The following is a 14244-nucleotide window of genomic DNA, read 5'->3' as shown; positions in this document are numbered from 1 at the left end:
GTCATGACCAGCTCCTGCATAACGCAATCATTTGCAGAGGCAGATAAAAGTGAAATAGTCAAATAAAAGAGGCCCTTTTGCCTAAGGACCCAGTTCTGGGAGCCAGAGAGAGTGGATCATTTAATTGTGCTAGTTAATATTATATGTGATTTATATAAAATCCGTAGAAATGTGATGTATCAATTTGCAGCTATACTCAAATGGCGCCGTTCCAACATTAGCCGACCTGTAATTATTATATATTTAGGCTGCTGAATGCATACACTGTATATAGAGGACATTTTACTTGAATAGGCACTGAGGGCTGATAGTCTCATAATAATCAGAAAGCGTGATAAAACAAACATTTTACCAGCCATCTGGATTATTAATCTCCTTCCACTGGATATTCACAAGGACAGAACTAGCAGATAATGTGTCATCCTGGATTCTAGCTCACAATTAAATAACGTGGCAGATTAACGAGACAGGCAGATCCTTCTGGAAAACTGAACCTCTGCTCACCAGTGACTTTATAACAAATACCAGCATGAGCAGCCCAACCTTCACCAAAATCCGGTACCAAATAGTGGTATTACAGTGTCATCAGCCCTGCAAAAACTCCCTTCTCCTTAAGCTGCTGCTTACTACCATGCCCTTGTTTTCAGTGACACGCACTGTATTCTATGCATGGTCTGTTGGACTCTATACTGGATTAAAAAGATCGCTTGCTTATTTGCAATAAAGCAGGGCTCATGGTGCAGAGCTTTGCATAAGTAAAACAACATCAGTGTCTGCGTGTCACTCCAGTGACGGGGCACAGCCTCTCTCTGCCCTCAGGAGGCACGGGCTGTCCTGGGCTCTGCCAATGCCCAGGAGCAGATGTTTCTCCCTTCCCTGCCTTCTGAGAGGAGGTGAGGACCTGGCAGGCGGCAGGAGGCACAGGGATGCTGTCTGTCTGTCTGTCTGTCTGTCCCCCCCGCAGCTGCCCGGCCTCACCGCCCTTCTCTGCAGGCAGGAAAAGTGCGGGGCTGTGCTCGGATTTCTGTTCACCGGGAAACACAGACCATCTTCCCTCTGTATTCCCTTCCAGGACAAGGAATAGGACATTTGGCAGCAGAAGGAAAGGCAGTTGAAGCAAGTTTCTTTTTTTCCCCTCTTGTGGTCCTACCACTATTTTCTCCCACAGCCTGAATTTTTCCTCTCTTTAATGTGGCTCCAGCCTCACCATCCTTCACTTCTCCTCCAGTTCACAGGCTCTTTGATACCTTCTCTTTCCTTACTGAAACCCCCCAGCTTCAGCAAACCCACTTCCAGTTCTTCCTTCCCCTCTAAAACTCTCCATTCCCAGCTTCGGAAGTTCCCTTTACCCAAGGTGAGAAATACCCTTCACTCATTTCTGGAAAAGGAAAAAACAGCATACTCTATAGGGACAGCCTCAGACTCTGTAGGCATGAAAGGTGAACAAAAACGGCTTCAAAGAACTTGCTCTGTGCCTCCTCCCTCTGCTTCCCGCAGTCTAAATGCACTGACTCCATGGGCTGAAGCTCCACCATGGAGCAAAAGTTGCATGGCCACTGCAATAAAGTGGACGTGCTATGTTATATGCTTTATATACATTATAAATATATATACGCTTTATATATATATATATATACACATTATATAAGTTAGATACTGTGAGTTAGGGCTCAGCCATCCCCATTTCCTAAAAATCAAAAACCCCGAGGAAGGCACCGCATCATTCAGGGGAAGAATCTTTCTTCACGACCAGGTTGGCAGAGGACAGGGAAGGGGCTGCAAAGATTTGTGCCTCTTTTGCCTGATTCAATGAATGGCCATTCAAAGCACCACTGCTTTTGCAGCTGCAAGCCAGCTCGTGCGGGGAAGGGCCCAAGTGCTGGCATTTGAACCTTTGGGGAGCTGATGGATGCTGAGCTGTCTGAGTGGCATGAGTTGTCACATTAACGGCAGCTGCAATTAGCACAGGCAGCCTTCAGTTGCTAAAATGCTGCTTTACTTAAAAAAAAAAAAAAAAATAACAACGCACAATTTGTCTGCAGTGCATCCTGTCGCTGTGAAGTGCTGCTTGCGCTGTGTGTGATACCTCTACCAGAAGCTATTTTTATGCTGGATTTGCCACGGGAGAATAAAATCTCCTTTACGAGGCACCGACTGCAGCAGGCACTGCAGCACATGTCGTCTTGTTTGTCCAACAGGTGACTGCTACTTCAGCGCCATCCTCTTTTCCCTGGAAAATCTCACCTTGATGCCGCTGTGATTGGTGCTACACAAATGCAAATGCCCTGACTGCAGCGGGTGGAAACGCAGGTGAGCGACTTGCTGTTGTATCCAGATCCCTGCACATACAATGAGATTTTAAATGGGAAAAAAAAGCAGGTGGGGCAGCAGGACGTGGCTGGCTCTCTACATCTGCGCCAGAAAGCACAGTCACAATTCCTACAAATAAAAGTTAAACCCACCTACTCAATAAAGTGTATGAGTTGCTAGGCACTAAGACAGGACTCGGGCTTAGAGTCTCCTATTAAACAGTGCCTTAAAAGCTTACACCGATTTATGTAGCACTTCTCCTTTAGCAGCAGAAAATAAAGTGGGTCAAAGGCAGCTTTTCAGCAGGAAGATGAATCTAAAATTACAACACTTGGGGAAATCTAGGCAGTGATGAGAGAGAACGAGGAGCATTGCTGCACGGATCCACCCCTGCGTTTTCTCCTATGTAAGAGCTACAGATGACAAAGAATTTATACAACATCTCTGCTCAAACCTCCGGAGGACCATTACCCTTCATTTCTGTACAACAACTCAACAGTCACCGGGCACAAGAAGTTGTAATAAAAACTCCTCAACCCCAGATTTGTTCTTTAGCTTAGTTTAGTAAATACAAGGAAGGGTCACTGCTGTTGAGGTGAGAAGAAATGTATTCTGTGAACTCAGTCTGCCTCTTGGTATCCAAAGAGATTCAGGAGAGCTTTATAACAAAATAAATCCCATTCTCTGCCCAGGACAAGTACATTCTGCTGTGTCTCTACGGAAAGATTTCACAGCACTAAACATCCATAAGCTTTCATTTTTTTTACTTCTTTTTCAGTGGAAATATGTCAGAGCCCAAACACGATGCTATTTGATTTGCTGTATTTGGAGTGTTTGAATCTTACCTGGGCCACTTTGGAGACTTGATATTGGGCTCTGCAATCAAAACTTCATTTTGAGACTTATTGTATTTTCAAAAGGAGACCTTCAGGTACAACAACTGACCCATTTGCAGTACTGGAGTATTACTCTGTGCTGTAAATTCCTCCTACAAACACTAAGCCTCTTTTTCTGAGTGGATGTGGATACTGGCTGTGCCAATATGCAAAAACTCATTGGTACCACATCATGTAAAGACAGCCCAAGGCTACGCCATCCACAACGGAGAGAAGAACAACGAGTAGCATCACCACTACACGTATTATGAAATTCTGTTTAAAATTCCTGCTGTTTTTTTCCAGTTGTACCTCCCACCCTATCAGACCCCTGAAAGTTGACAGGACATTCAAAGACACTGTGCAGCTCATCAGAAAGCTGATGCTTGCACCCTGTGGTTGTCCAGCACGGTCACTTGATAACCTAATTCTGCAGTTCTCATCTGCCTCTCTAATGACTTATGGGTTTTCATAACTTTCTCTCTGAGGGCACTAGCTTCCTACAGGAAACCCTTCACCATTGCTTACTAGCTTCAGATTTTACTTCTCCTATGTTATGCTTTTTCTCTTCCCCAAAAAGCATCTCATTATCTTCCAGTTTCTCCTTGAAAGTTCCTGTGCTCCCAAAACTCTGTGGCTTTCCTCTCTCCCCCTTTCTTCTAGCCAAGTCTCCAGCTACCAAGAGGATAACTGCAGGTGTTCATGGAGACAACAATTCCTGTACGTTCAGGCAATTCAAGTGCAGTTTTTGTTTGCAACGCTGACAACTATGTGTGTAAAAGAGGGCGAGGGAATGAGCAGGTTACTGTTTTCCTCTGCACTTGCAAATGTGAATTTTTCCTGCTATGAGATGTTGTGAGTACCAAGCGCTTTGCCAAAGATTTTCATGTGATCTGGCTGGAGAGCAAGAAGTGTCAGACGTCTCATTGCAAACTAGGTTTCCAGCCCAGTTTTGTCCTCAGAAGTGATCCACATGACTGTCAGAGGAATCTGACTTCACAGCGATCTTCTGCTGCACCCCCTCTTAGTACCTACAAGAGATCTGCAGTCTAAAATATCCTGAAATTAATCCTATTTGGTTTTATACCTGTCTGGGCTGGCCTGTCATCCCTTACTTCAACTGCTTTTCATCCTTTGCTATGCAACATGTTGTTGTTCCCTTTTCTCCTGTACTTGCATAAGAGAAATACAACTATAAAGGAAAGCAATTCTTTTGCAAGTAAAACTAGAACCACCCAGGCTAAATCAGGCAGTTTTCTGGCATCGTCTTAAAAAAGCAAGGCTCAAAGTACAACAGAGAAAAAAAACCCAGCCTCCTCATTATGAAAGAGTGATCAGCTGAATAAGAAATACAAGGGAAAAAATGGAGAGAAGAGCAAAGTGAAAACTGTTGGGGTTAAACGGTCCTTGACAGGGCCCTGAAGGAGCACAAACCTGCCGCAGCGGTTGAGCAAGCAGAAGAGGGGTTAGAGGCACCTTCTCTAAAGGCCCCAAAGGCCTTGCAGGCATCTGGTTCAAATTACTTCCCAAGAAAGACAGAGAGTGAAGGGGTGGAGGGGAACGTGCAAGCACGAAGATGCTGAAGGGAGTGGAGCATCTCCCGTGTGAGGAAAGGCTGAGGAGCTGGGGCTCTGGAGCTGGAGAAGAGGAGACTGAGGGCTGACCTCATTCATGGGGATCAATATGGAAAGGGGGAGTGTCAGGAGGATGGAGCCAGGCTCTTCTGGGTGACAACCAGTGATAGGACAAGGGGCAATGGGTGCAAACTGGAACACAGGAGGTTCCACTTGAATATGAGAAGAAACTTCTTCCCGGTGAGGGTGCCAGAGCCTGGCCCAGGCTGCCCAGGGAGGTTGTGGAGTCTCCTTCTCTGCAGACATTCCAACCCGCCTGGACACCTTCCTGTGTAACCTCATCTGGGGGTTCCTGCTCCGGCGGGGGGATTGGGCTGGATGAGCTTTCGAGGTCCCTTCCAACCCCTGACATTCTGGGATTCTGTGAACAGAACTGAAGAGGCAAGCGAGCGCCCCAAGCCAGCAGAGGCGAGGAGGACACGGCAGCCCAAACCTCAGTCAGGACGGCCAGCGAGGGGGCTGCCGCACTGCATGGAGACAGCAGCTCTGGTTTGTGAACCCCACTGGCCAATGTTGCCAAATATTTTAATTTTTTAAATATTAATCACCATCCACGGCAGCAAAACCATGCAGTTTTCCCCTTTGGGAGCGCATCATTTGGTCCCTGGGCAGGTGTCTGGTCCCAGCCTGTGCTGAACAAGTGTTTCACAGATGAAATAACTGATCCAGCCTCTTGCGGAGCGGATGGAAGGATTGATTTTGTTGGAAAAATGTCACGCTGTGGGGTTGGGACAACACAAGGAGTGGCCAAGAAACCTGCCTGGTAAGGCCATCATGATCCTAAGCACCAAGGTTTGTTCCAGGATGTTGTTCAGACATTCGTGTATAACAGTCTGAGATTCATTGATTCATCTCTTTTGTCTTTCCCAGCTTCCAAATTCATCCTCCCAGACTTTGAAAAGTGTAGGGAGAGGTGGAAAGTTTAGCCAAGTTGAATGATCCATGGTTTTGGACCTTAGACCAAATGGGCTCGTTTGTTTAGTTGTTTGGTGTGGCTTTTTGGAAAACAGGATAGCACGAAACAAGATTGTTATTAAACCTACCATGAATGGTATGTTTATGATATCACACAAAAAAGGATATTAAATCTTTTCCCTTGAATCACAAAACAAAACAGCACTGGTCAATGCACTGAAAAGTTAAACTTGCCCAGAATATTTCAGTACTCAAATTAAGCAAAAATAATCAGACAGACAGATTTTTCTAATTCCACCCTTCCAGCCAGCAACACAGATGAGATGGGCTAGTGACACACGTGAGAATATTTTCTGCAATTATCATCTTGATCACACCTGATGCAAATCCATTTTCCAAACTCGTTATCTCCACTGGCTGCAGGGTCAGACTCACGGTGTCCTATTCAACAAAATACTAAACAGTACTTGTTATTCCGGGCCAGAATAACAGCATAAGCTTTTTCATGAGGCAGCTCAGGCTCCAGTTGCAGTCACTGATCTCTTGCTCTTAGCGCTGCCCAGACCTAGGAGAGACACAAGACCTGCGTTGTGTGTCCCACAGGGGAAATAAAAATTGTGCACTAGGGAGGAAGAAGCGAGCAAAGGTCTGGGTTCCCTATTTGGTGGTTATTGTACATCATTAGGAAACACCAGGTCATGCATTTCAACCCAGTTTTCCTAATCCATATGGCTATTTCCCAAATATAATCAAACAGGGATGCTGATGATGCAGGGTTGCCCAAAAAGGGAGGGCAAGGCAGGCAGAGAACCAAACGTGGCATCTCCTTAGGATGCAGCACGGTCTGCAGTGTGCGGTCCAGAGAGAACAGTCTTCCCCTCGGCTGCCACGGAGCTTGTCAAATTGCCTGGGAGGCTCAGAGGAAAGAGTTATCTTTCATACAATTTTACAAGGCAAAATAAGCGTCAATTTTTTGAACCGTATTCCCTAAGCTTCTAAGGGAATTAAATCTCTGATCCCACCTATCGAACGCTGCACAGAAGGGAGAGGAGAAGGAAGCGCACAAGGTCAAAGCAAACGGTCTTGGCTCCCCAAGGAAGGCTTGAGAGCGCCCAAATCATGCGACAGGAGCCGATGACAGCAAAAAGGGCTGCTTCTTGTCCTTTTGCTTTCTTAACACATACTGAGAAGAAAAAAAAAAAGTGCTGAAATCCTCCTTATTTGCGAAAGGCCAGCTCGCCACTGGAGGTGGCTGGGTACTGCAAAACCTGCTTCAGCAGAAAAACAGAGACGAGCAAAATGGCTCCTTGTCCCCTCAAAAAAAATAACCAGAGCTGGGCATGGACTAAATAGCGAAGTGATTTTACATCCAAAACTGCTGAAGAGTCAAAACACAGCACTGCTTTTGGAGAGGGGAGGGCTGACACCTCCCTGTGCAACACGCAGACCAGAAAGCTCTTCTGAACGTGGCCAGCATGAACTAAATCATCTACTCATAGCCCTGGTTTTCCAAAGAACCGCTTAAGGAGAGAGGCTACAACATGTTGAGACACACAGCAAAGATCACTCCATAGCCCAAGAGCCTGAAAAGCAGAGCCAGAACCTACTGTGGCCTCCCTCAACCCCGCTCTTGTGTCTTTGGAAACCTTCTTTGCTCCCCATTTTTCGGACAGAAAACAGACACGCCGGAAATAAGCATCAATGATAACAAACAGTAACCAGCTCAGTTCATGGACCGTTCTGAGCAGCATCAACAGCGATTCATTGTAGTGGTAAAAAGAAGAAAGTCACTCACCCTCACGAAGCTGGCGGGAAACCATCCTTCTTCATCATCGATCTGACCCCACCACCAGTCCTTGTTGGAAGCATCCAGGACCTTGATAACGTCTCCTGCTTTAAACGCCAACTCCCGGTTGGCCATGGTGACGTGATCCCATACTGCCTCAGCACTTACAATAGAACCACCACTGATCAGCTTTGAAAACAGAAAACCAGCAGTCAATACAAGCTCGGTTCCCCGGCGCAAGCACATGCATAGCAGCAGCAACACAGAAAGAAGCGCTCAGCCGAAGTAAAGCAATTCTCCTCCATTCCAATCCGTAACGATTTCACCCTCCCACGATGTCACCCCAGTCTGCGACCATCTCCACCGACCGCCGTTTGCTCCTGGCCATGCCGCGCCAGCCAGCGCCGCGTGCGGGTGCCCAGCACCCGCCCGCTCACCGCCACGCCGCATCTAAGAGCATGCACATCTAGCAGGGTACATGGCTTTCAGGTACAAGCCGGTTAGCGTGATGTGTAGCTGGGAGTTCCCAAAAATGGCAAAACCAAGCGATGGTGTCCTGCAAAGGAATTTTCGTTTCAGAGCAAGTTCGCTCAGTTAAAGGATCAAATGTCAGCTCGAGGCTCAGAAGGCTTTCCATGCGAATCCAAGCAAAGCTTGCAAACATATTTAGAAGAACACTTTTTTTCTTAAAACTGAGAGATCAGTATTTGTTCCGTGCTGGTGATGTACTGACAGCCCTTGCTTTTGAACCCTTGAGGCTACGCAGCAGAGAAGAAGGGCACTGTGGCACCCTGCTGACCTGTTCCAGACCTGGCCTGGAGCACGGCCCAGCTCCACGGCACATTCCAACCCCGCTCTGCCCACCAGAAAGCGCCGGCGCTGCCTGCCGGGAGCCTTCAGGGGGCAGGTACCTGCCCACCAGAAACGGGACTGAGGCCAGATTTGTGCCCAACAGGACCTACTGACGTCTCTCCACCTGGAGCACACGGTTGCCTTAGAGCTGGACCTAACTGATTCTCATTTTCATTGTGAGCCACCTAGTTTTATATATATAAAACTCCCGCTTAAGGCTTGCAGAAAGGACTCATCAGAACACTGATGCTTGTGCATCCACAAGACAGATCATCCATCCATGCCTGGGACACCCGCTGGTCCTCAGAATGATAGCCATGTATTTTTTAACATAATAATAAATTGTGTTTATGTTTCGTCCACTGCAGGAATTCTACGCTGAACAGTAAGACTGCCCTGGCAAATACGGACTTTACCCATATGCTTATTAGCTTGTCAGAGCCATCCTGAACCTTGTTCATTAATTCTAATGTCTGAGACGCACTGAATATGTACTTGGGCTCGTCTCCAAATCAGAATTTCAGCTCACAAAGAAAGAGTTCAGTGCTGCAACCATTACAGACCTTCCACATGGCAAGACTCTAACAGCCGCAGATATCCTTTCAATTTAGGCAAGCACTACAAAGCATAAAGACAATAACCCGTCGCAGCTGTTATGTAAGTGCAGAAGCACTGGGAACGGTTAGAAAGCTCTTAACAGCTCTTTTGTAAGCTTGGCTTACCAAAATGCTTGCTAATAACTACCTGCACAGTCAGAACCTGCAGTAAGCCTTCTAGCACTGCTGCAGGGTTCTCGGCATAAACATATAAGAGCATTCAAGTCCCTACAGGCGATTCAGTCAACAGATTAAAGGACCTGATCTACCATTTTCCTTGAACTGACTTTCCTTTAAGAAACCAAGCTCCTTAGGTGTGTGACAATTATAGTTGGAGTTTCAGCTCTTCAATTGTTAGAAACAGCTGTCCATAAAGCAGCAAGATCTAAGAGAGCCTAACTTGGCGCTTAGTGCCGTTCTTCCTCAAAGCCCAGATGTACCTACTCAGCAAACCTCTTGTTCCTGAAGCAGATAAAGCAAAAGAATGTCCTTCCTACTTCCATTTTGTCAAATCTAATTTGAAATCAGCTGTAAAAGAAACATGGCTTCTTCATGTATCACATAGGGGACTTCTACGCACAAACGTCACAAGATCACCTGGCAGCAGACAGAAAACAAAGCCACGGGTTGATGAGCTCTCACTGAAGAATCAAGCAATGGGCCCCATTGATGTGCTGAACTTATCACAGAGCGCATCGCTAGTATTGGTGTGGATTTATTTCACATTTGGGCTTTTGATCCAGAGCTGCAAGGAGCTGGGCATCAGAGGAACCCATCCAAACTGGTGGCAGCTGAAGCCAGATGGCGCAGGACCCTCAGTTCACCCCAGCTCTGGGCCCTCACTTAGCATAACGGTAGCTACATCTGGAAAAACAACAGTGACAAAGAGTGATATCTGATTCTAGCGCAACAGCTGAATGTTCAGTGACATGTTTCAGTGCTTCCTCACAACAACGTGCGTCGCTCCAAATCAAGATTTCTCGATGCTTTCATGACCACGAATCAGTTCAAACCACAAAGAACACCAAGACAGATCTGGAAGGAATGACGACGTCACAGATGAGGAAAACCCGCTCCATATACTCAAGACCAGTTAAGAGTCATCTGCTCTTCTGCCAGGCCTGAGCTCTTCACCCTCACTAGTGTTTTTTATGGACACTGTCCCTCCTTGCCCAGCCTGCGGTTTCCCCGCTTAAGCAAGCTCTGCTCTTCCAGCCCTGGCTTAGCAGACAGCTCTTCCTTCCCCTGAGCATTTCACCGGCACTTTTTGGCATCTAGATATTTTGCCTGAATCTTTCTTGAACACACAAGACCAGAACTGTAAATACTATTCCCAAAGAGACCTTACCGGAGGTTTGTGAAACAGCAGGAAATATTTATTACAGTGTCACAGAAATCTTGCAGTAATACGTAACATCTCCCCCTTATTCCCATGGCTACCTCCTGCCAGGGGCTCATTGTGATCTTGCATTTAGCCTAACTAAATAAACGGAGTACGTTCTCTTTTTCTAGAAAATCAGTTTTCCTGTCAAAAAATAAATCAGGTTGGCCTGACACTCGTTCCTTTTGTTAATGCCATTGGGTATTTTAGTCCATTTTTCACCGACAATGAACCAGGAACAGAGCTATTACACACAAGCCATGTTTCTGCTTTTTCTGCTTCAGCTACTTGCTGTCACTTCAAACACGGGCAGTTCTGGGCCCGAACTGCCACAGAAACGTCACTGAAACCAAACTTGAGAGGGATTGCGCTTTAGAGCCTCCCAGCCTACTTCGTAAAAGTGCATTTCTGAGCCCCGGGCACAAAATCCCAGCTCCGAGGAGCCCGGCCTGGCCAAGGCCAGGCCTGGCAGGGACTGCAGAGGACCGGGAAAGCAGCCGGGTGGGCTCGGGATTTTCCTGCTGTTAACACAAAGATCTGTTAGATGCTTCCAGTGGAGTGGATGTCAGGAGCTGAGGTGGCTTTACAGGGTCTTGATACTCAAGGAAAAAGGCTGGAAGTTCTTGGTTTTCACTGTTCTAGTGCCAGCTGATAGAAGAAAGGCCCGTTTAGCTTTAGCTGGTCCTTTCCAGGCCCCGGTCCATCTCGTTCGCCCAAGAAAGGGAGCACACTCCAAGAAGTCTGCAAGCAAGCCTTGGCCTCACAAAACGCAAATACAGTTCAGCCTCTGAAAAAAGGATGGCAGTGGGATGGCAGAACTCGAGTTCCAGCCATCGCATGTGCTGGGTCCACTGAGAGAATGTCAGAGTCTAAAATTAAAAGATCCAGTTTAATTTATTTTGCAAGACATCTTGCTGCATCTGTGGAGCCGTCTGACTGTTTCAGGGCAGGGTTACAGAGACAGAACCTGACATCTGCGGCAGCAAGAGATGATGAACTAGAGAAAGGTCAGGATAAAATATTATTTTCTGAGATAATTCAACACAGGAGCTCTTCACTCCAGAAAGTTCATGTCTCTTGCTTTCAAATCTGAGCCTTAGCACTGTGGTCAGACAGATTCAGCCAAAGACCTTGAAAGGGACTTATCTCCCACAATTTTAAATGTCTACCGCACAGCATCTCAGACAGTCATCTGGACTCCTTTGTTATCAGTGGAGAGAAAGAGACACATCAGGAGTGTGATTCACCTCGGCTACTTCAGTTGTCTACATTCGAGTGAGGTGAATCATGCCCTAGAAATTACTATTTCTCTGTGCTTAATTAGGTGATGCAGACGTTTACATTTCCAAGATCTCATGTTTCCCTCATCTACAATTTGGCCATCGCTAAAAAGGGGCAACAAAGAACTGGACTTAACAATCATTATCACAATAGGAATAGTAAAATATTAAATCACACTCTCTCAGGCACAGCACTTTCTCAGTGTGCGAAGGTTGTTGTAAATAAAATTTTGTTCTCCGTGCCCACTGGAAGAATTCAGAAAATCTCAGAATCATATATTTATGATAGTGAATAGACTTAGATATTTGGGAAAAGTGTCCTACTCATAAGAAGAGGGAGGAAACTACAAGAAATACAGTAGATGATAACGTACATTTGGTTTTGACACACCCTGAATACTGCTTGTCTTTCAGGTGAAAGTCCTAGTTCCTATTAAAATCAATTATTGTCAGTTAGTTGTTCAAACTAAAGAGCCTAAAGAGAAAAGTTCCTCGACGCTTTCACCAAGTTACATCAGTGCAGGAGAAATGTCCACGAGCATTTCTTAACAACAGACCTGAGAATAATTTTTACTCTTTTATGGGAGGCTTCAGAAGGCTGCCAACCACTTGCTGTCTGGGGTGAAGAAAAAACGTTCTCAATGGGCAGAAGACCAGATAACTACCGGGATATTGGGCATGGTCACTGTTTGTCACGGGTCCCTCTTCGCCTCCTAGTAAACACCTGGTTGTGGCCAAAGAGAAGTACCAGGCAAGACAGATGAGGAGCCACTTCTGTGTCCCAGCATCACAAATAAATTGACTTAATGAGGAAAAGAAAAAGGGAATAAAGACAATTCTCCCTCTAATTATATGCACAGCCATACACACACTAAGAACAAGGACATGGGGTATTATCACTGTACCACCAGAATCACAGCAGCCTTTCCAGGGATTTTCAATACAGACTTCCAAAGTGCTCTGTAAACCTCCAATAACTCAGTTGCAAACCGTCACTCTAAAGACACTTATTTAAGATGCTCCTAATACCCACGTGAAACAGGTGAATGCTTTCACAACAGCAAGTAAAGTCAGTGGAAAGGAATTAAATCATTCCTACTCAAGGTCCGTGTGGATTATCCTTTCTCTTCTAGGCTGGTGTTATTTCCAGGATGGCACGTGGCCACTGGAAATACTGAACTACATTAGAGGTGCTGCCAAAATAAAATGACAACAACAATAATAAACAGTAAAAAAGGGTTTCAGAGGGCTAACGCCTGTGAGCCGAGAGCTCCTGGCCCTGGCACACCACGGCGGGGATGCTGAAAGGCTGCACCACAGCAAACACGGCATGGAACGTCATTGCAAACCCTCTGCTGAGCTCACCTTGCCGCAATCGTCCTCCCCGCTGTCGGGAAAGCTCAGAAATGCCCATCTGGCGAATGATCCCGACTGTCTCCTTCTTCCCTCATGCTTTCCCAAGGCCTCAGCCAAAGGGGAAGGATTGTCATTAATCCCACGGGGGCAGCTTCCAAGGAATGTAGGAGAGGAGATCAAAAATGCTAGTTCGACTCTGAAATCTGCCATTTTTTTTAACGGCCACGGCTTTGTGGCACTGCTATCAAGACAAAATAACTCTCCCTGCCAAAGTAAGCGGGAAAATAAAAATAGAAGGAATAACAGGAACAACACCCTGTTACATGACAGGGTGGAATCACTCTGCCAAGTCCCATTACTTTTGAGCAAGTCTGGAGCAAATGCGTATGACCCAAAGGAGAGGAGGAGAATGCCACGAAAGACCCTCCTGCAGCAGCAGGTCCCGCACGCCTTGTCACTCCCTATCTTGTGGTCCTTATCTGTAGTACATCCTGATCAAAAAAGCCCAGGATCACCTCCTAGGATGTTTTTCTCAAGTACATTTCAGAAAGTGACATCTAAACCCAAGTTTACAACTTCTTCCAGGCTACTGCAGGGTGTAAACCTACCAGCCATGAACCAGCTGTGTCATTGCAAAGGGATTTTGCTCCAGCTTGATGAGATGGGGCAGCTTGGAAGAAGCGTTTGCGGAACGGGTGAGCCTCTGCCGCTGGTCCATCTGGTACATTTTCCCCGACTTTGCTCACTTCCAAAGCCACGATGCACAGCTGGAAGCCAACATCTGCTCCTTGTCGGCAACTGCCCGCAGTGAGGCAGCCGAGTATGAAACACATTTTAGGGAAATCAGCCAGGGCTGCAAAATTTTGCTAAGTATTCCCAATTAATCAACACTTACTGGCTTCTTGCAGGCCAACCTGAAAAATAAATCAGGGACTTACTCGTCCCTGGAGACTGACATGGGCACAAAATAGCAGAAATCTTTTTAGGGGGTGATTCAGATTGAGGCTAGGCCACCCAAATCACTATCACCTATCCATACGTCTTCCATTGATAATTGTCCTTAGCTCACAAGATTCTGCATTGAGTTTCCAGCACAGAGTTTCTCCCTAGTCCAAAATTCACTTAAGGAAGTGTTACCTTCTCAAAAAAAACCCCGAAAGAAATCTACCACAGATCACCATCTCCACAGAAAATCCTAAGTACCCACAAAGTTTCTAGGACCACAGCCTCTGGGTAAGATGAATATCCCTAAGGCAGGG

At 46.2% G+C, this 14244-nt stretch overlaps 1 protein-coding gene across 1 annotated transcript in view; it reads right to left on the bottom strand.

The window, feature by feature from the left end:
• The window catches only part of ARHGEF9 (Cdc42 guanine nucleotide exchange factor 9), a 219339-nt gene that overhangs the window by 59478 nt on the left and 145617 nt on the right, over window positions 1-14244 (bottom strand). Inside the window, exon 5 of the mRNA XM_065643046.1 lies at window positions 7530-7709. Coding sequence (XP_065499118.1) covers window positions 7530-7709 — 180 coding nt within the window. The remainder of the gene's footprint in view (window positions 1-7529; window positions 7710-14244) is intronic.

The sequence above is a fragment of the Caloenas nicobarica genome, chromosome 12 (assembly GCF_036013445.1).
Source record: "Caloenas nicobarica isolate bCalNic1 chromosome 12, bCalNic1.hap1, whole genome shotgun sequence".
Taxonomy (NCBI): Eukaryota; Metazoa; Chordata; class Aves; order Columbiformes; family Columbidae; genus Caloenas; species Caloenas nicobarica.
Note: the sequence above shows the minus strand (reverse complement) of the source record. Positions and strands in the feature narration are given on the sequence as shown.